Raw genomic sequence first — 21,495 nt, 5'->3', positions numbered from 1 at the left:
GGCCTTTTTTAACGCTTTCCTGTGAGGTCTGGGGTGAGAAGGAAACGAGGCTCTTCCTGGCTGGCTCCTGGAAGGAGCCACATTCCCGTTTGCAGCCGTGGGTGCACTTATCCTGAGCCAGGCTGAGCTCGGATCCTGCTCAGACACAGCCACTGAGGTGAGGAGGGTGCTGGAATCCTGTGGGAATGGAAGTGGAGAATTGTTGGAATTGGAGTGCGCTTCTCCTGCTGTGTTTTATTGATCTTCTGGAGCCTGGAATTCAGGCAAAAATTTTAGTTCACTTCTTAAAAGCAAATCTGAAATCTCAAGTTTAAACCCGATCCAGATTTTTCTGGGGAATTCTTGAAATTCAGTTGAAAGAGGAGGAAGCTTTGCCTGGGAACTTGGGCTGTATTTTAAGAGATTAGAAAATCTGAAATGACACGAATTTCATGTCTGTCCTCACAAAAATGCTGAGGTGGAGCAGAACATTGGGAGCATTAACACTCACTCCTGCCCCAAGGCAAAGACCATGGATAAAATATGATGAGTGCTGGGAGTAGTAACTCCAGTGGGATCGTTTGCTGGAGCATAAGTAACTCCTGTGTAGCTGGGTCTCATAATGGAGCATTTCTCTTTAGTAGCTGCAGACAGTAATTAATGGTGATCTATGGCTGCGAGCGTGGGGCGGCGGAAAATTGGGCTGTGGAACAACAAATGGCTCCTGTGCTGTTTGGGGAGCAGAGCAAACGCATCCCAAGCAATTCCTGTGCAGCTGAAAGGTACCTCAGGAGACAGGGATTTCCAGCCATGTGGGAAATGCAGCTTCACTGCTTCTGGCCAGAGCTGCTTCTGAACGATTCCCGAGATTCTCGTGTGTGTCCGTGTGTCTGTTCTGCCTTCTCCTCCTTCTGTTCCAGTCTTTGGTGTCATCTCCCTCTGGGAATGTCACTTTGTTTGCCCCTCTGTATCCCTGGGTGCTGACCCAGCCACAGCAGAGCCAAACCTCTGCTCTTGTGCTGTTTTTTCCTCAGGGTCCAGAGCTGGATCTTTTCCCTTGGGATGTGCAGGTTCCATCTCCCTTCCTCTTTAAATCCACACAGTTGCAGGTTGGTGTTTTTGCATTCCAAAGAAACGTCAAGAACTGCAATCAGCAGGAAGTGATGGGCTCGGAACCTGCTCTCCAGTCCATTGCAGGTCTCAGCCTGTAAAAAGTCCAACCCTGTGCTTCTTTTAAGTTGCAGAATTCCATAATCAAGTGATAAAGTCATTTCCAGCCCATGACAGCTCAGGCAAGTATCTCCTACAGGGGCCAAGTAATAAAACAGTGGTGGAAAATGACAGATGAATAATCCATGAATAATCCCAGAGTCATGCTGTGCAAGTGGCTGTGGCAAAATCCTCCTATTTCAGTGAGGAAAGCCCTTCCTTTCCCAGATGTGCACATTTTGCTGCTCTTTCCTTCCAGCTGACTCCTGTGTGATTTTTTTTTTTTCCAGCCTCAGCGAGAGCTTTTTCATGGTGAAAGGTGCAGCCCTTTTCTTACAGCAAGGAAACAGCTCCCAGGGCCAGCGAAGCCTCCAGCATCCCCACAAACATGCAGGTAATGGATTCAATCCCCTCTGCAGATCCTTTTTCCCTCCCATCCAAAGGGACAGGCTGATGGCACAGGTGGGTGACTCCCCAGGTTGTCCTGGTGAGCCTTGTACAACCTGCTGAACAAACCCAGGGTTTCAGCCCACATTCAGATTACTGAGTTTTTTCTTGGGAGCACTGAGTTTTGGTTTAAACTTTTATCATTCTCTTGGAACTGTGACTGGAGTAGAAATTTATTCTCTGTGAAAATCGTGGCATTTTGCATGGCTTTCTTTAGGTAGGGAAGCCTGTGCAGCCAGAAGGGCTGTGTGGAATATCTCTCCCTGTTTTCCCCAGCCACAGAGGAGGAAATGTCACTTATTTCAGTGAGTTAATCTTTGCCTCCCCTTTGGCCTGTGGGGAGGAGAAGTGGCAGGGCTGTCACAGAGCTCAGCACCCCTCGGGCACTTGTGGACATCCTGGACTTTTCTCCAGGGGCTCTCCCAGCCTCCAGGAATCTGAACCTTGGGACTTTTTGCTTTGAAACTTCCTGCTGCTGGTTTTGTTTGGATGCTGCTGGTCAGAGCAAGGGATGTTTGATCAGCATTTGGATATCTGGGTAGATGTACATTTGTTAGCTCCTCATATCCTGGTTTCAGGAAAACCCCTTTTCCTGTCAGCTCACCACAATCTATTGGAGTTTGTCATGGTTTAAGAACAGACTGCTTGCCCCAGTCCCTTCCAGTTGCCAACTGGTGGGAAGAAATGGCAGGGAGTGGCATGGTGAGTGTATATACAGATTTGAATGCAGATAAGGCCATCCAGGGAGGCTGATTCTGCTTCCCCAGTGTTTGTGCCCTCTGCCTTGGGCAGGAATAGGTGGGTACTGGGCAAGAGGACCTGGGATTTTGAGGCATTTGGAGAGCAGGAGCCTGTGGGGAAGGCACAGTGTGGTCCTGTGTGGTGCTGCTTAGCAAACACTCCAGCACAAAGGGGGTGTTTGAATGCCAGGCTTGGCTTTGGGTTTCTTTAACTGTCAGCAATTCCATATACCCAGCAAACAGCCTACGGAAGGAATTTTATCTCACATGGAAAGTTATGAGTGCATTGCTGAGTTATTAGATGGGAACTCAGTTTGTTTTCCTGTAGATTCCTTGTTCCTTTCGTCTGCTTTCCCCAAACAGAAATGTGCCCACAGGCCTGGAGCTGAAGGGACTTAGTGCATGAGCAGAACTTGGAGACAGAAGGGCCAACCCCGGCCATTCCTGCAGCCCTTCCCTCTGGAGGTCACTCATGCTCAGTCACACCCTCTGTAGGGCCGGGGGGGCTGATCCCACCTTGCTGGGGGAGATTCACAGCTCAAAGTTGTTCTTTCCTCCTTTGTTCCTGTTTTTTTTTTTTAATCAGAGCTTTCCCTCCTCTTCTTCCTCACCTATTCTCATGGCCAAACTTTTCTGTCCTCTCTAGGGTTCTGTGACAGGCAGAGAATCCTCACTTGTGCCAGGCCCTGGTGGTTTCAGTTGATTTGGTGGCTTCCAAATACTCTAAAGTTGGGTTCTCACCCATCCAGGGAATGCCCATCCAAGAATCTCATTGCTCTTAGTGCTCTCTGGGACAGCAAAGTTGATTGACCTCCCTCAATTAATATTTTTTTACTTAGAAACATCCAATTCCTTTAAAGGTTAAGACTGTTAATTCCTAGTGCAGCAAGAGCCCCTTTCTGAAGGTTGCTCTGCTTTCTGTGCAGGTGACTTGCCCCAGCACCTCCAGGTGATGATCAACCTCCTGCGCTGTGAGGACAGGATCAAACTGGTAAGGATGGGTGCATTTTCCTGCTCTCATTTTTCTTGGAAGTGTTTGCCACAGACCTGTAGAGGAGCAGGAAAAGCATTGGCAAATCCTAGATTTCAGAGCTGCCTTCACTCTGTGCTGGTTTCCAGCCCTGCCCCATTTTCCTGTCCGCTCCTTTTGCCCTGGTCCTTGTGTCCAGGTGTGAGTTGGGTCAGGGAACTGCTCTGCCTGAAATGTCTTGGGGTTTTTTAGATTTCATTTTTCATCCAGCTGACAAACACTAATACAGGAGGAGAAACAGGACCTTGCTGATTCTCCTGGACACTTTTAAATCAGCCTTGAAATTGCATCAGCTGGGCTGGGCCTTCTTTTGAAGAAATCTGCAGATAAAAATCTGCTGTAGGAGCCACTTCTCTGCAGAGAAGTCGATGCCAGTCGTGCCTCCTGCAGGACTGAGCTATTTCAGTGAAGGTTTGGGAGTGGGAGAATCCTCTGAGCCTGCCTGTTTTCAGCTCAGTGCACAACCAATATTTTTACACTTCCTGCTTCAAACCTCAGAACAAACCTTTGGGTTACATTTTTTAGCCTTTCCCCAAACTGCAGCGGGTAATCTCAACTAATCTCCCCCTCACCAAAATGCCAACAAGCCTCACTGTACCTTCCATACTGCACTAAATAAAGGTTCTGGGCATAATCAGGGCTTCCAAAGCCTGGTGCAGCAGTGGCAGCACTAATGGGGCAGGGCTGGTTTGCAGGCCGTGCGCTTGGAGAGCGTGTGGAGCGACCGCGTGCGCTACATGGTGGTGGTGTACAGCAGCGGGCGGCAGGACACCGAGGAGAACATCCTGCTGGGAGTGGACTTCTCCAGCAAGGAGAGGTAGGTCTGAGCTGAAACCAGGCAGGATGGGCTCTCTGGCAGCACCAAACTGTCCCCGAGCAGTTGGGTCACCTGCATCTGCAGATTCCAGCAAGAGAAAACTCAGTCCCATGTCCTTTCTGACATTTTTATTCAAGAAAGTTTTCAGTCTCCGTGGAACCAAAGTCCATGGCATCCACCTCACCAGTGGGAGTTTGCTGCCTGCTCCCTGCAAAGGGCTCTTGCAGACACGTTTACAAAAGTGGAACTCATTCTCTCCCCCAGACTCCAGTGTGTTGATGGAATGATGCAATGGAGCTGCTTTTGGGGAGTAGCTTTGTTGCCAAATAACGTCAAAAAACAATACTGCAGAAGTAGCTCCAAAACCAACAAACAACTGTGTCAGCAACGAGCTGTTCCTTTTGTCTGACTGATAAGAGCAGTATTTGGAAAAGCAAGTGAAATATTTTGTTATCACAGCCCCTCTCAGATTATTCCAGTTCTGGTGAGTAAACCAAGGCAGAAAAGCTCTTGGCTCAGGGAGAAGGGGCTGGTTTGGCAGAGCTTGAGGCAGAGCCTGGAGCTGCCTGGCTGTTGTGTGTGTTCTCCCAGGATTTAACCAGCTGCCCTGTCCTTGTTGAGCAGCCTCTGTGAGTTTTGTTTAATTCTGGAAGACCTTAGCAGTGGTTTCCCCTGGGAAGTGGGAAGGAGAAGCTTTGCACAGCAGAGGGATCTCTAGGGCAGCTCCCAGCTGTGCTTTCCTCATCAGATTATTGTCATTGGCTTTGATGCTGCCCCTGTTCTGCTCTGGAATTCCCATGTGGCATTCCCTTGGTGTGCCACAGCAGGGGGAGTTTGCCATGTCACCTCCACTCTGAAACAGCCTTGCATTAATTTGCTCCTGGTGATTATTGATGTGAGGCAAAGGGAAGGATGGATTTCTGTTGCTGTCTGCATCCCAATTTCCTTTAAAACCTGAATATCTCAGTAGCTTAATTATTTACAGCTGGATGTGTCTGGCCTTCGTTATAGCAGGGTTTTCTTGCCAGATTGCCTGTCTGAACTGAAAGTGTTCTTTTGGGTCAGATAAACCCCTAAAATCCATTTTCATCTGTTCCACCTGTTAGAGTGATCCCATGGAGCAATCACCACAAGCTATCACCTTGTCAGACTTTCAGGCTCCAGCCTCCAGTTTTATTTGATGGCCTAAAATATTACAAGGGATTACTAGAGCAAGGCTTGAGGATTTTAAAAATTAAAGAGTATTAATAATTTAGGCTATTGGCATGACCACATCGTGGCCTATATTTAACTTCCTGTCTCACCATCTCTCTTCCAGTAAAAGCTGCACTATAGGAATGGTTCTTCGCCTGTGGAGTGATACTAAAATCCATCTGGATGGGGATGGGTAAGAAACCACATTAAAAGGATAGATGTGAATGCCCTTCCCTACCTGGGGGCTGCTGTAGGAGAGATTCTCCATCACCTTGCAAATGAAGTGCCCATTTTGGATTCATGGCTGCAGAGTCCTCTTATTCAAACTGTGAGTTCTTGTCTTGCTGCCCTCACACTGCTCCCATGGTTCCAGGGAATGCTCTGAAACCCCACTGAGGACTGGAGCTCTCACTCCTGGCAGCCTCTTGCCATTCTAACATGGGAGGTTGGAAAATCAGTGAGAGAAATTCTCATCCTGATTCTTTTGGCCCAGGAGTGCCCCAGTGCAGTAGCTGTTTGTAGAGAGCAGGTTGGGGTGCAGAGAAAAGCAATTTTTGACTGGATTTTCCCTCTCTCCATCAGTGGTTTCAGCGTGAGCACTGCAGGGAGGATGCACATCTTCAAACCTGTGTCAGTGCAAGCCATGTGGTACGTGAGGGGCTGGGCTCTGGGAGAGACTCTTCTTCTTGTCAGTAAATTTAAAAAAAAAAGAGCTGCTTTTTAGCCTTCTCCATGATGGGTGTTTGGTTCAGAGCAGCTCTGTGTCCTTCAGCATGGGGAAAGTGGCACCAGGGAGATGAATAAATATGAAAGATGAGCTCAGATTCCTGGAGCTGCAAACCAAGAATTCCTCTCTCTGCATGTTTCTCTCCCAGGCTGACAGAGGAGGCTCAGGGCCCATTGCCAGCCTGTGGCATTCCCTGTGTCCTGCCCCATTCCTGGGGTTCCTGCAGCCCCAGGAGCCCGTTCAGCTTCCAGCTCCTGCCACCCCTCCCTGTGCAGGGACTCCAAACCCCTCAAGCAGAGGTGGCTGAGCCAGCAAATTCCTCCCTGAAGAGGCTGCTGCTCGTGGAACTGCATCTCCCTCTGCCTGGGCAATGCTGGCTCCCCTTGGAGCCTGGAGAGATCCCTGTCCCTGCAGCATCTCCCAGGGAAGAGATCCAGATGTGAGAAGGGTCTTGTACCAGGGATGGTTTGATACAGAAACAAACAAAACTCCTGTTCCTGTCAGTTTTGAATTTGGCCCCTCCTGTTGCCAGCCTTGGATGTGGTTGATGTGTTCAGTGCAACAACTTTGGAGTAGAGCCTTAAAGAAAGGAAAAATTGAGGAGGGAAGGAAGGAAAAAGTAATGTTAGGATTTACAAAAACAAATGACCCAATCTGGGCCTTGTCCCTGGAGCCTGTCAGGGGCCAGGAATGCTGGTAAATATGCATCAGGCTCCTTCCTGGAGGTGGCTGGAAAATTGTCCCTGTTCTTTATCTTCCCTTGGCTGGACAAGCTGGTTAATGATTAGGTCCCAGAGCGACTTGTGCCTCCCTCTGCCCTGTTAATTAGGAGAAGATCCCAGCCCCTGCCTCAGCCCTGCTGTGAGAAGCCCCCAAGGTGCAGTTTGAGCCTCTTTGAGCTCTGACACCATAAATTTCCTGCTTTCAAAGAGCAAACTGCAACAGCTAATGCTGAAAATCACTTTTCCTCTATGAAATTCTCTCAGCTCCTGCTCTGTCTGCTCACAGCTGCCCAAATCTCTTCTCCCACCCTGCAGGTCTGCTTTACAGATCCTCCACAAAGCCTGTGAAGTTGCCAGGAGGTACAACTACTTCCCAGGGGGGGTGGCCTTGGTGTGGGCCACCTACTACGAGAGCTGCATCAGCTCGGACCAGAGCTGCATCAACGAGTGGAACGCCATGCAGGACCTGGAGTCCACCCGGCCCGACTCCCCAGCCCTCTTTGTTGACAAGTCAGTGCAGCAGTTGATTTGAGAAAGTTTGCTTGGCTCGTGAAGGAAATCTCCCCTTCTCCCTGTTCTTCCTGGCCTGGTTCATTTCTGGGGTTGCAAAAGCAGCAAAAGAGAATTTGTGTGGAATGGTCAGACCTGAAAGTCTAGCTTGTGATACAGTGTGTGAACACCAAAAAGCTGCTTGGTTTTTTTCTCCCCCCATTATTCTTATAAAAATTCCCTTTAACACAAGCCTCTCCCCTCACTGCTCCGTGCTGTGCATGTGCTGCCAGCCTGGAATCATCCTCTTCATCCTCTCCTCTCCCTGTTCCTTCCCAGGCCGACGGAAAGGGAACGGACAGAGCGGCTCATCAAAGCCAAGCTCAGGAGCATCATGACCAGCAAAGACCTGGAAAATGTCACTTCCAAGGAGGTAAGGATAAAAAATTCTCACCCTTGTTCTTCCTGCCAGACTCTCTCTCTCTAGGTGAGCAATGCCTGGGTGTCCCTGGCTTTGGAATATGCATTTCAACTGTTCTGTGAGGGCTCTGCTCTGGCTTTGCTGCACCTCCCTCCTGAGAAATCAGGATAATTCCAGCATCAGAACTGTCTTTCAGCACCTCAGCAACAGCTGTGTGACTTTCAAGTTAAATTTTAAGGGTTTATTTACTTTTTTTTTCTGGACAAATGTCAGAGGACCTTGCAGACAGCTTTTTGCTGGTGAGTTCATGGATGGAAAATCACAAATCAAGGCTCGTTCGGATCCATCCCCCAGGCTGGTGCAATCCATCCACCCACAGTGCAGACGTGATTAGAGTGGGAATGGTTCTTTTTGGGGTGGGTTTTTGGTTTTTAAGGGAGGTTATTAACATGCAAGTGGTAGGAGGAGGCTGAGACGTGTCTGTCTGTGGATGTGTTCTTCACTGCTCCCACAGACAAGCTCTTGGTTTTTATCTCTCAAATTATTATTTTTAAGGAGCAGGTACCCCAAAATACTCTTTTTTTTTCCCTCAGATGTTATTTGAAGCTTTATTTACAGCTTCTTACCTTGGGGATTTAGGATACCAGGATGCCAGGGCAAGGGACAGTGGTTTTAAACTTCCAGAGGGCAGGGATAGATGGGATATTGGGAAGGAATCCTTCCTGTGGAGGGACTGGGATGGAATTCCCAGAGAAGCTGGAATCCCTGGAAGTGTCTGAGGCCAGGTTGGATGGGGCTTGGAGCAACCTGGGATAGTGGAAGGTGTGGAACGAGATGAGCTTTAAGGTCCCTTCCCACACAAACCATTCTGGGATAATTGGAGAGATGCCACGTACTGAAATTCCTGGTCTCCAGAAGGCTGAGTCCCTGTTGCTGTTTTTAATGAAAAAGTGAAAATGGTTCTGCCCACAAATGTTTCTGTTGGACACCAAGATCCCAGTGCCATCCTTTGTGTTTGCTCTGCAGATCCGCAACGAGCTGGAGAAACACATGAACTGCAACTTGAAGGAATTCAAGGAATTCATCGACAATGAAATGCTGCTGATCCTGGGTCAGATGGACAAACCATCCCTGATTTTTGATCATTTGTACCTGGTGAGTGTCAGGGGCTCCAGGAGAGCTCAGCTGTGCTGTGTCCAGTCCTTTGCCACTAGATGGTACTCCAGGCAAAACCAGGCTCTGCCTCTGGAACAAAGACTTCCCAGAGATGAACAGTTCGTGCCCGTTGGGTCTTTCTGTTGTTGTTCTGGAGAGAGTCAGAGGAAGTGCTCGTGTTTCAGAGCAAAACCTGCCTTTTAACAGTTTAAAGTTTTCTCTTGGGAAGATCTGGGGAGAATCCAAGGTGTTACCACCCCCAGAGCTTTCAGAATGTGCCTCACTTCTTGTGTGTGGCATGTCTGGGGTCACAGGTGTGTTCATGTTGTTTCCCTGAACTCTTTCTCGCCGTATTTAAAAATCAAACGTGTGTTTGTGGCTGTTGCAGGGCTCCGAGTGGAACGCGTCCAACCTGGAGGAGCTGCAGGGCTCGGGGTGAGTGCTGCTCCTCCCAGGCTCCAAACCCTCCCCTGTGAGCCTGCAATCCCCCAGGACCCTCGGGAGGACATTTGGAGGCTCTGGGGGTGATTTGGGGCCCATTCTCAGCCGTGGGGTGTCTTCCCACCAGAAGCTCTGTGGAGAAATCTCTCAGACCTCACTTTTATCACCAGCACAGAGTGAAAATAACAAAACTTGTAATTCGTGAGGTCCATCAGGATCTCCATCCCCAGTGTTCCCAGAGCTGTGCCAGGTGTGAATTCCTGCAGGCTGCAGAGGAACAAAGGTTAAAGCACTAAGGAAAAATGTCTATTCAGATGGAGCAGAGCTGCCTGTGGATGGGCAAACTCCTCCTCACCTGCCTGGACAGGCAGCTCCAGGTGTCTCTCCCATCCCCATGGTGCTGCTTGGCTCCATTCCTTGCCACTTTTTAGATCAGGGAGAATTCTGCCTGTAGATATTTGCTGCTCACTCAAGGCCTGCACCAACCTTGATGTGAGGAATTTCTTCACAATTTCAGCACAGCTGAGAATGTTTCATTTGGAGTCCTTGGGAGCAGATGTCTGCCCACCTTGGGACAAGGAGATCAAGCAGAGTGTTAATGATTATGTCTTGCATTGGAATGTGCAGTGTCCAAAGGCAAAGCTGGACAAATTCTGAGACAAATATCCTGTGTCCTTGATTTATCTCAGTGATAGGAGGTGATAAATCAATCTGGATGTTCATTCTCGGGTACATTGCTATCCCTGCTGTGATATTTGGCAGCAACCAAGAGTTAACATGTGACTCTCATGGTTTTGGTCAGAAAGAAGGGGAAGGGATGGGATTGCAGCTGAAACTTGCAGCTGGAGATGGTGGTTCCTGGGCTGTGTTCCCAGATAATTCACTTCTTTCTGCATCCCCAGAGCTGTGTGGCACAGCGAGGAGTTCCTGGTTGGGTTACACAGACTCAGAGACAATAAATGGGATAAAATAAACTTCTCCCTCCTGTGTCCAGGCTGTTTGGACACTTGGGATGTGCTGGCAGTGAAAGGTGGCAGAACAGGCTCCTGTGTGCCCTGTGTCACGGGCTGTACCGGGGATTTAGGATGAGGCCTGTAGATAAAGCTGTAAGGGTTGGATTCTGTGGATTCCCGGTGTCCCTCAGTGCCTGTTTGATGACCGTGGCAGCTCAGGGTGTCTCTCCTGGTGCCCACAGCATTGACTACATCCTGAATGTCACCCGGGAAATCGACAACTTCTTCCCGGGCCTGTTCGCCTACCACAACATCCGCGTGTACGACGAGGAGACCACGGACCTGCTGGCCCACTGGAACGAGGCTTATCACTTCATCAACAAGGCCAAGTGAGTGCTGGACACCTGGCCCCGGGGCAGGGCACAGCCCAGCTCTCTGTGTCCCATCCTGCGCCCTCACGAAGCCACACGAGCTGCAGGGCTGTGGCATCATCGTTCCATATTCCCGGAGCTCCCTCGTGCCCTGTCCCTTCCTGGACTGGCATTAACCTGTACCTAGCCCAGCAGTTTTATGACTGCTTCGTTTTGCTTCTGAAAGGAAATGAGGATGATTTCTCTTCTGGAGAAGCTCTGGGGCTGCCCCAGCTGTCCCTGCACATCAAACCCTGCCAGGCCTCTACACGCAGCCTTTTCCCAGTGATCCCAGCATGCAAAGACTTGGATGGAGGCAGGAGGCTTCATGGTGGTCTCTGAAATGAATGAGGCTGCCCATCTGTAACTCCCAGGTTTTCTGGAGAGGGATTCTTCTCCTGGCCCTCATCATCCCAAACGTTTCTCCCCTCCAGAGCCATGATGTGGGGTGGGCAGGGCAGGGAGCGTCATCCCTTCTCTGGTGAAACCAGAACAGACCCATAACCGGGGATTTACTCTCCTCTGACATGGGATTTGCTCTCCTGTTTCTGACATGGGATTTACTCTCCTGTTTGTCCTCCTGCAGGAAGAACCACTCCAAGTGCCTGGTGCACTGCAAGATGGGCGTGAGCCGCTCCGCGTCCACCGTCATCGCCTACGCCATGAAGGAGTTTGGCTGGTCCCTGGAGAAGGCCTACAACTACGTGAAGCAGAAGCGCAGCATCACGCGGCCCAACGCCGGCTTCATGCGGCAGCTGCTGGAGTACGAGGGCATCCTGGATGCCAGGTGAGGCTCGGGATGGGTGGAAGGAGAGGAGCTGGTTGTGGATAACATCACAGAGGATTGCTGGATCTCTGTGAGGCTCTGTCATGCCCACAGATGTGTGAAGTGTCCCTTTAGAAGGGCACAGGCAGAATCCTGGGTCAGTCGTGCTTTTCCTGAACTTTCCCTGTGCCAGGCACCCTGCATGGAAATTAGCTGGGAGAGCTGCTGTGGTGTAATTCAGTGAGGGTTTCTCCTTGCTTGGGAAGCACGTTTGGATTTCTCAGCAGCCAGTGCTGCTCAGCACAGCATTGTTCTTGTTTTATGAGGCAGAACTGAGCTCGGGCCGTTCCGGAGGCAAAGTGTTCGTGGTTCTGTGCCAACCCAGGGCTCTGTCACTGTAGTATTTATCTTCTAAGGACAGAGGAGAGAATTCTGTCCCCTGGTTCAGCAGGAGCTGCCACGAGATGTGCAGATGGGTCAGTTTGGAGTGTTGTGCTCTGAGGGGGCTTCTGAGCCCCGAGGGGTCTCCCAAGGTCTGATCCCACCATGGCTGCACTCAGGGCCCTGCTCTGGAATGGGCAGGTGGGGTGAAAAAAAACCCCAGTGCTGAAGGTGGTTTGTCCAAATGGGATCTCAGGTCTGGGCCCAGCCCTTGAATTCTGGGCTGTGGAGATGGAGGGAAGCTCCTGGCACTGCAGGGCAGTCACTCGTGTCCTTGTCCTCTCCGCAGCAAGCAGCGCCACAACAAACTGTGGAAGCAGCAGGCAGAGAGCAACCTGCCCCAGAGCACCGACGGCACCGCGGGCTCGGGAGACTTCCTACTGGAGAGCTTGGACATCGACCTGGAGAACCGCCTGGCCGACCTGGACATGCCCTCCCAGTCGGCCTACCTGGACAACCGCGGCGGCCCCGACGGCTCCGCGGGCTTCCATTACTGCTTCCGCCGCCTGTCGGACACGCTGCTGGAGAACAAGATCCCCGCCGACAGGGAGGGCTTCTTCCACATGGAGCAGCTGGAGCGGGATGCCCTGGTGGGACAGCCTCCCTCTGCACCGTCCCAGGGACGGCTGCTGGAGATGGGAAAGGCCCCGCAGAGAGCGGAGCCGCTGGCAGAGCTGGGCGGCTTCTGTGAGAAAGAGGCAAAGAAGAAATTGGACTTCAGCCCCAGGAAGGGAAGGATGGTCCTTGGGGAGCCAGGGGAGGACGGTGTCAGGGAGGAAAATCCCATGGAAAAGTGGAAGCGGCGTTTGTCCATGCACAAGGAGGAGAGCAGGCTCAATAGGGAGAACTTGAATAACAACAACAGCAAAAGGAGTTGCCCAGAGGATTTTGAGGTGCGTATGGAGGTGAGATGGAGGTGATTGGCATGGCTGACTCTGCTGCAAGTGAAACTGCTCTTCTCATCCTCATAGCCCAGTTTCATTTGACTTGGATAAAGCCTTTCATTCCATGATGAGCTTCTCCCCTTTCGAGGCGCTTCTGACCAGGGCTTTGCTTGCCCAAGCTGTGGATGTAGATGCCAGAGAGTGCCCAGCGAGTGCCCTGTAAAGTGCTGTGGGCAGCTCGCTTGCATGACCCTCGCTTGGCACGGTAGGTATTCCTTGGAGACACTGTCTGCTGGGGAAGCACGTGGCTTTAGCTCCTGCTGCAGGGCCTGAGGTGGAAATGGGCTTTGTTCCAGATTTTTGTGGCCGTCCCACACCTTGTGGGCTGTGCTGGCGTCCGTTCCATGCTCGTTGATCTGTGCCTGTTTTCTCTCCTGCAGCACGATGCCGTGTTCGGGATCCTCAGCAAGGTGAAGCCTTCCTACCAGTCCTGCACTGACTGCATGTATTCCTCGGCGGGGCTGGCCCCCGAGCCCTTCGGGGAGCAGTGCGAGAGGCTCGGCGCCGCGCGGCGCAGCAGCGCCATCTGCACGCAGCCCCCGCTGCTGTCCCACCTGCACTCCCACCCCATGGAGCACCTGCCCAGCAGAGCAACCCCCGAGGAGCCCGGCAGGACTAAGCACAGCGAGGCCTCGCTCCCTCTGGCGCCGGCAGCCGGGGCTGTGGAGGGTGGCACCTGCAGGTCACTCGATCAGCACTGCGGCCTTTTGGAGAGAGCGAAAGATGCGCCAAAAACCCCCGAGAAAACTCCGCTGCCCAGGAGGAACTCCCACTGTGACAGGAGCCTCCTTCACGCGGAGGTGGGCAGGGAAGAGTCTCTGGCCAGAAAGGACCCCAGACCTACCAAGGACCTGAAGTACCTGTTGTTCAGCAAAGACTTGGAAAAGCCCAGCGCCAACAGTTACTTGATGCAGCACCAGGAGTCGCTGCTCCAGCTGCAGAAAGCGGGATTGGTCAGGAAGCACACCAAAGAGCTGGAGCGCCTCAAGAGCCTGCCCTCGGACGCCTCGGCGCTGCTCCGGGACAGCAGGGTGGACTCCAGCATCGTGGAGGAAAGCGAGGACTTCATGTCCCATCCCAGCCTTGTGCCTCTGCTGGCGCCGGCCCCGCTGGCGCCCGGAGGCGCCGAGAACGACCTGGAGAAGCCGGGGGTGAGGCGCGTCCTGGAGGGGAGCTCCCAGAAAACCTCCACGCCGGCCGGGTGCCGCCTGGAGCACACGAGCAGCTTCACCAAGGACTTCCTGAAGACCATCTGCTACACCCCTTCCTCCTCCCGCAGCTCCAACCTGACGCGGAGCTCCAGCAGCGACAGCATCCACAGCGTGCGGGGCAAGCCCGGCCTGGTGAAGCAGCGCACGCAGGAGATCGAGACCAGGCTGCGCCTGGCCGGCCTCACCGTGTCCTCACCCCTGAAAAGGTCCAATTCCCTCGCCAAGCTGGGCTGTCTCAACCTGTCCTCCGAGGACTTGTCCAGTGACGTGGACGTGTCCACCATCACGGACTCCAAGGAGGCCGTGTCCAGCGAGGGCTCCGCGCTCTGTGAGCCCCCGCTGAGGAGCGCGGACGGCGCCTCCAGACCGGGGGTGAAGCCTCTGCCTGGGAACTTGAAGAACACGCTCTGGATGGGCAAAAGTTGATGCCTTGCAGGGGCAGGAGGGGGCTGGATTTTGGGGGTTTGCAGCATTTATTCATTGCACCAATGCTGTTTGATCATCTGACGTGCAGCAGCTCATTTGGTGCCACCTCCTTGTCCCCTCTGTGTGCTCTGAGAGAGGAGAAAAGAACAACAATGGGTCACAGTAAAGGGCACAAGGGAAATAAAATGTGTTGCATGGTTTAGAGGAGGACTTGGTGTGTGACTTGCCTGTTGTCCTGCAGGATGCTCTTCCTAGTACTGTTTGCCAAGTGTAATAACGTGGATTTGTGTGTGGTTATGGATAGATATTTGTATCTCTATCTATCTATATCTAAAATGCTGAAATATTCCGTTTCAAAGACTCAAAATAATTATTCATGACTTTTTTTTTACAGAACAAACACAAGTCTCGATTTAAACAGGGAACTTGTGGAAAATCCTTAAAATGGTGACATGCACACTACCTCTGTTCTCGCTGGCTTTTCGTCCCGCTTTGTTGTTTGGGGCTTTTATCCAAAAGGCTTCTCCCAGAATTCTTCTTGTTGCTTGAAGGAATTCCTTAGCTGTAAAGGCCTGGAGGAGTGTGGACACAGAGGTTTCCCGGGCTGGGAGGTGACAGTGCTGTGTCCCTGGAGATGCTGTGATGTCACCGTGGCTGTGTGGCTGTCACAGGTGTTGTGTTCTTGGGCTGTTTTGCTGTCGTCGTGGTCGGTGTTGTCTCAGTGCTGACAGAGCCTGGCCAGTGGTTGCCTGTGGACCCTCGTGATGTGAAGCTGTGTTGGTGTCGTGGGTGCTCTGGGGATCCTCTGTCACCCTCTGTGGGTGACATGAGGTGGCCAGCAGGGGTGGCTCTCCTGGAGTCCTGTAGGTGACAGTGTCTTTTGTGGTTGTGCTGTTGGTTTTGTAGGACGCTCCCTGTGCCCGGGGAGCTGCTGGGAGGATCCTGGCTGTTGTTTATGGTGGTGTCAGGAGCCTGGGTGGCCCCAGAGCTGGGCCTGTCACAGATGTCACCGTGTGTGGGAGCCACGTGAATCCTGCAGGGGGAGCACAGACAGAAACGCGGACACGCTCTGAGCAGAGGGGGGCTGGAGGAAAGGTGGCAGCCGGGCGCTGTCTGTGCTCTCAGTGCAGTGTCACCCCCTCCTGCCAGGGCTGGTGCTGGGGTCACAGCAGGGCACCCATTCCGTAGGGAATGCACGTTTTCTGTCAATATTTCTGTCAGTATTTCTGATCAAGAGCTGCTCCATGTGAGCCCTCACTGAGTACAGAGGGGAGAGCTTGGGAAGTGAGCAGGGGATGTGCTCCAAACTTTGGTTCCACCCTGATCCCATCTTGAGTGATCCCATCTTTGGGTGATGTTTTGAAGTAGACTTGGGGGCTCAGGTGGATTTGCTCACCCTGGCTGTGAGTGTGAATATTCCCACATTTTAAAATATCTGTGGAAAGGCTTTCTTGCAACTCCCCTCTTTGAGGTGGGGCAAAGCCAGGCTGCAGCAGCTGCTGTGAACTGCACTGATCGAAAATCCAGTGTCAGGAAGGGAACTGGGTGTTTTCCTGCCCTAAATGCCTGGAGTTCCCTTTTTCCCCTTAAGCGTAAGATCCTGCACGTTTCATTTGTGTGAGGAATTGTAGGGACAGGCAATCAGTGAATAATTGTCCCTCCCGAAAGAGTGTGAATTTGATTTGCACTTGTTCCACCCAGGAGAGCTGGTGTGGAGCAAAAGCTGCTCCGGAAGTTTTGCAGGAGCCGTGGTCGTGCTCAGGGCAGGATGAAACCCCACGAGCCACGGCCGGATCCATTCCCTGTGTTTGGATCGTCTTTATCCTCCTTTGCACACCGGTTCGGATTTGGGAAGGGGCAAACAGGAGCCCCCAGGGCTGTTGGTTGCGGCAGGGTCGGAGCAGCACCCGGGAAGCCTCTGTGTCCCCTGCCCGGGACAATTCCACCGTCACCGTCACTCTCGGCTCGCCAGGGCCACCCACCGGTCAGTGTTCTCTGTGTGCTGCCTGAGGGGAGAGGTGCTGGGGACGGGTTTGAAAGAATTTCGAAATTTCTGTGAACTGATACGAGCGACCTCGCTGTTTCTCGAGTGCCTGCCGAGTTCTGCCGCGCCCAACCCGCCGCGTTCCGGGGCTCAGCTCGGCCCCCTCCGCCTTCCCCTGCTGCTGTGGCTGCATCAGCCCCAGGCTTCGCTCGGGGCTCGGGGCTCCCTCCCGGCGTGCTCGGGATGCAGACGCGGCTTGGTGGGAGCTGCTCCCGAGGCTCCGCTGTGCCATTCCCGGGGGTTGGAGCCAAACCTCCCCCGTCCCGTCGGGTTTGTTGCATGACAAGGTTGATGTGCTCGTCCTCCCCACGTGTCGCACGTGTCCTTACGATGGAGTGCCTTACTCATAGTTTACAAACACTGTGTATCTGCTGAGCTGTTGGACTCTGCTGTTTGCTGTTCTCTGGGGAGTTTTTGGTGCTTTTGGTGTTCCCGGTGGCGGTGAGGCCGTCCCTCCTCCTGTCCTGCCCTCCTGTCCCCGCCGAGCTCGGCACTGCTCGCCTGCTACCGCTTCCCTCTGCTCTGGGCATGGCAGAACCGAAGGGCTCCGTGGCAGCCGCGGCGCCGGTGGCTGCTCCCGGTGTCCCCATTTTTCCCATTTATTCCATTTATCCCATTTATCCCATTTATCTATGCATCGCTGCCGGAACGCGGGCGGGGTGTGCAGGGACACACCCCATCACCGAGCACACTTTGCTCGGCAGACCCAACCCCTGTCCCGTCCTGCCAGAAATCCTGAAATGCACAAACCGGCACCGTATTCCCGCTCTGGGAGTGTCGCTCCGTGTGGCAGCAGTGCCCGACCCGCCGGGTTTGTCCCGGCCGTGTCACCCGGTCAGTCCCTGAGGAGGGGGTGAGTGACGTGTGGCTGTTCCTGTGCATTGCTGTACTCCATAACAACGTTCCTTTGTTCCATGGTATTTCTTATCCCGGTTTTATATGGAAATCCGCAGGAATTTTGTACTGTATGTCCGCGGGAGAGATGCATCATGCACTTTTTTTTTTTTACTTTTGTTTGTAAAGATGTCCTGGATATTTTATGTGCTTCTTGTGAGGAAAAAAATAAACTTTTTTTTTTCTTTTACTAATGAGTTTTGTAGCTTTGTTTGGAGGTGGGGAAGGAACAGGCGCTGAAGGGGTGGAAAGAAAAGGAGGGAATGGGGCTTATCCCAGGAGCCTCTGCCTGCCCTGTGTTATCATTTCCCGTCTACTCTGGCTCTGCTTCCCTCATTTTTGGGTTCTGGCTGTTTTCTGATGCTCCTGACGGCTGGATCCAGAGGAACAGGATGGAAATCAGCCATTCTCTACCTGGTCTCTTCAGAGACTCCAGGGTGGGTTCAGGAGAAGCCGCTCACCTTCTGGAAAGGATGCCAGCAGTGGAGCAGTGGCACGTGGAAAAGTGACACCTGCGCTGTGCTGAGCCTGGAAAATCCTGCCTGGGAGGGGGCCTTGATGCAGCCACAGCAACGTGGGCTGTGGAATTCCCACAGGCCTGTGCCGGTCTCCTCAGCAGAGCCACACCCCAGGTGTGGAAGCCCAGGAGCTCCCACAGGGACTCGCATGGACAGCAGCTCCCTGATGGGGAATCACCCGCCAGTGATCGAGGGCACTGCCGGGGTGGGTTTGGAGCGTTTGGGTCTCCTTCACCTGAGGATATCCCCAGGGGAGGAATGGATCTCCAGGGGGGGAGCAGCTCTGGCACGGCCTGGGCAGGAGCTGAGGCGCCGGGAGCTGGAAGTGGATCTGTCCCTGCCTTGATCCAGGACCCCAGCACGGAGCCCTTGGCAGAGGGACAAGGCCTCCCTGGAGTGTCCCAGATGTGCTGACTCGATGGCACAGGAGGGAAAACAGTGGGAGCAGGGGGTGTTTGGGGCTTGTACACCCCGGGGTTAACTCTCCTCAGAGCTGGGAGCCCCAGAGCTCTGGAGTGGGAAGAGCAGCATCCCACTGTTGTTTGAGATCCTGGCACACAGCCTGTCCCTCAGCCAACACCGTTTGGGGGTCAGTTTGCTGTTGGCTCATTTAACTCACACATCCCATGGCTGGGTTGACAGACATCGCTCCCTGCTCCATTCAGCTTCCTGAAGATGGAGCCTCTCCATGGAGCCGTTCCCACCTCCAGAGGTGGGTGTGAGTTGGATGTGGGGAACCCCAAGACAGGACTGTGGAATGGCTGGAGCATGCCCAGGCTGCCGGTGAGTCCCTGGCTGGGTTTTTGTTCTTGTTAGGATTGGAAGTTGGTCCTTTTCGGAGCGGTTCCTCATGGCCCAATGTTACATCCTGTTGTGACGTTGCCATGGCAAAACCAGGCAACATCTGGAGCAACACAAATTCTCTTCAGCGACCGGGGAGGTTTTATTTATAGCCTGGCTGACCAAAGGCAATGCCTGAGCCTGGAGCTGCCGCGGGCAGGGCAGCCTGGCACTGGGTGCCCTCCAGGCTGGGAACTGGGGTGGTGGGAAGGTGCAGGGTCCAGCTGTGCCCCTTGGCTCTGCCCCATGGAGGAGCTGCAGGTGCTCCAAAGCTGATCTCCTCAAGGACCCTCTGATGGGAGGATGGTTCCTGCCAGCACTTCCAGTTCCATGTGGAGTTGGGGTGGTGAGCAGGTGCTCTAATGGTGGTGTTGGGTAAGAAGATGAGGTTTGGCAGGAGGGTGAGGCTGATGGCAGCACACAGAGAGGCCACAGGGGGCTGTGGCTGTGTTTCCACACTGGCAGAGGAGAAGCTGCTGTCTGACAGTGGTTCTCCAGGAGGATGCCTCTGTGTCCATTCCTGCTGGAACAGCCACTCTGGCCTCTGGAAAGGTGGAAATGTAAATATTTTTCTCAGCAGAAGCTGCGAGTTGGCACTGCCAAGGCCAGAGGCGCCGGTTCCTGCAGCGGGCACTGGCCGAGCTGTGCTGCCGGTCAGGTTTGCTCCAGCCTCGGTGCATATTCCCTAAAAGTCTCTTCCTCCCTCTGTTTGAAGGACGGGGAGCAGCAATGCTGCAGCAGCTGCCATTTCCTTTTATGCAGAGGGTTCAGGAGCAGAACCACGCTGGTGCCATGTCAGAGCTCCAAGCAGCTCCCTGGCACACGGACACAATGCCCAGGGCAGGTCCCAGAACGCGGCCGAGCCCTTCCACACCAACCCTGGGCTCTGCAGTCCCCACACAGGACAAGCCCAAACCACCACAATATCCCCAAATCATGAGGTTTGTGAGAAGCTCAGCAGGAATTTAGCTTTGCCATGAGGGCTCGAGGGGAACACCCAGAATTATTGATCGGGTTACAGTGCCAATGTTGAGTGAGTTCATCCCACGGGAGAGGTTACTTGGCTGTGAAATTCCTCCCTCCTGCACCTGCCAGCACACTTTGCTCTGCATTTCTCTACCTGTCGGGACTGCTGCTGCCAGGTTCTCCTGCTGCTGGTGTTGGCAGGAGCAGCAGGAGCCCGGCCACCAGCCCTGATCCAGCTGGGAATTGGTTGTGTTTGCTCTGGGCAGGGATTTAAGACTTCCAGTGGAAACAAACGGGATTTTGTCTGTGCAGAGCAGCTCTGCAATGTGCACTGATAAAGAACCGTCCCAGCGAGGGGCCTGGCTGGCTCCAGGCCGATAAGGGCTGGGATAACGCTCATCCCTCGCTCCAACCCCCCAGCAGTGGCTGGGATTCATTCCTGACAAGGACACAGGGTGAGGTGGTGGCATCATGACCGTGCTCCAGGTGACACCCATGCAGCTGCTGTGTGTCTGTGGTGCTCAGGGGCTGCCTGGGTCCTTGAGGTCTCTGGATGAAGCTCTGCAGGATTTTCCAGCCTTGTGGAATATCAGGGGATGTCTTTGGGCTGGGGCCAGCTCCTGTTTGCCAGCTCTTCAGTGGCACTGGGGTAACCCAACCCTGACCCCGCAGAGGTGCCTGTGCAGACACCTCTTTCGGGATGATCTAGGTGTTTTCCTGCATCCTGCCTCGGGATGTTCCCGGCTCGGGGAACCATAAAAGGCAAAGCGCAGGGGCAGTGGCTGGGCTGGGAGCTGTGCTGGGAGCTGCGGCTCGCTGCAATGCCAGGCATCCCAGCTGTGTACAAATGGATTAGAGCCCTCCAGCTCTCCGGCTCCACCGCCTTCCGGAGCCTATCCAAAGGGAGGAACGTTCTGCCTGGGGGGTTATTTACAGAGATGCCCAGAGCATTAATAGAGATTTTTGCAAAGTTCTGTTTCAGGGTTTCTGCAGGGAAAGTCGTGTCTGAGGCTGCTGTCGGGCTCCCGTGTTTATCTCTGTCACAGCAATTCCCTTTGCCATAGTGTGTTCCCGCAGATCCTTCCAGCTGCTCCGGCTCTGCCTGAGCACTCCGTGCAGGCAGCGTCTCTCCCCCAGACTCTGGGAGGCAGCCCAAGGCTGAGCGCTGCTTCCAGGGAAGGAGCACCGGGGGAGCTGCGTCTGACGGGCGCGGGGCAGGGAGGAGGGAACAGTGCCAGGGGCACGGATGTGGGTTTCCATCTCTCCGTGGAACCCACAAGGAGCTGGCAGAGGTGATCCTGCCCAGACAGCCTGGCAGTAAATCCCTCTGGAAGCAGCAAAATCGGAGGGAAGCCACGATTGCTGCACAGGACCGTGGGGAGCTGTTTCTGGAGCAGGTTGGGGAAAGAGGAGAATCCCTGGAGAAGGATGCAGATGCAAAGGAAACAAGTCCTGACTGTGAAGTGCCACGGACCAGCAAATGAGCAGCTGGAGGGGGTTTTTCCCGTTACCCAGGTGGGATGTGTTTGGGTAGGGACCAGCGTGGCATCAGCTGTGCTGGGTGCGGTGCCAGGGGTGGCAGAGCACGGGCTCTGCTGTGCCAATGGGATGTTCCTCTGCGCTGGCCATGAGGCCACGGAGCTCCGGTTCACATGACCCAGGCTCTGATGCTTCCAAGTGCCGCCGTCTCCCAGAGCGGAGCGAGGAGGAG

At 53.5% G+C, this 21,495-nt stretch overlaps 1 protein-coding gene across 2 annotated transcripts in view; it reads left to right on the top strand.

Annotated features, from left to right (window-relative positions):
- Positions 1-17,650, top strand: part of SSH1 (slingshot protein phosphatase 1) — a 33,099-nt gene extending 15,449 nt beyond the window's left edge. For both annotated transcript variants that reach the window (XM_063415647.1, XM_063415648.1), the window contains 13 exons: positions 1,479-1,582; positions 3,302-3,366; positions 4,101-4,222; positions 5,541-5,609; positions 5,999-6,064; positions 7,181-7,375; positions 7,694-7,787; positions 8,802-8,930; positions 9,319-9,365; positions 10,567-10,713; positions 11,321-11,521; positions 12,231-12,834; positions 13,266-17,650. In XM_063415647.1, coding sequence (XP_063271717.1) covers positions 1,479-1,582; positions 3,302-3,366; positions 4,101-4,222; positions 5,541-5,609; positions 5,999-6,064; positions 7,181-7,375; positions 7,694-7,787; positions 8,802-8,930; positions 9,319-9,365; positions 10,567-10,713; positions 11,321-11,521; positions 12,231-12,834; positions 13,266-14,522 — 3,100 coding nt within the window. In that variant the 3' untranslated portion in view covers positions 14,523-17,650. The remainder of the gene's footprint in view (positions 1-1,478; positions 1,583-3,301; positions 3,367-4,100; positions 4,223-5,540; positions 5,610-5,998; positions 6,065-7,180; positions 7,376-7,693; positions 7,788-8,801; positions 8,931-9,318; positions 9,366-10,566; positions 10,714-11,320; positions 11,522-12,230; positions 12,835-13,265) is intronic.
- The last annotated feature ends 3,845 nt before the right edge of the window (positions 17,651-21,495 follow it).

Source organism: Prinia subflava, chromosome 19 (genome assembly GCF_021018805.1).
Source record: "Prinia subflava isolate CZ2003 ecotype Zambia chromosome 19, Cam_Psub_1.2, whole genome shotgun sequence".
NCBI classification, from domain to species: domain Eukaryota; kingdom Metazoa; phylum Chordata; class Aves; order Passeriformes; family Cisticolidae; genus Prinia; species Prinia subflava.
Note: the sequence above shows the minus strand (reverse complement) of the source record. Positions and strands in the feature narration are given on the sequence as shown.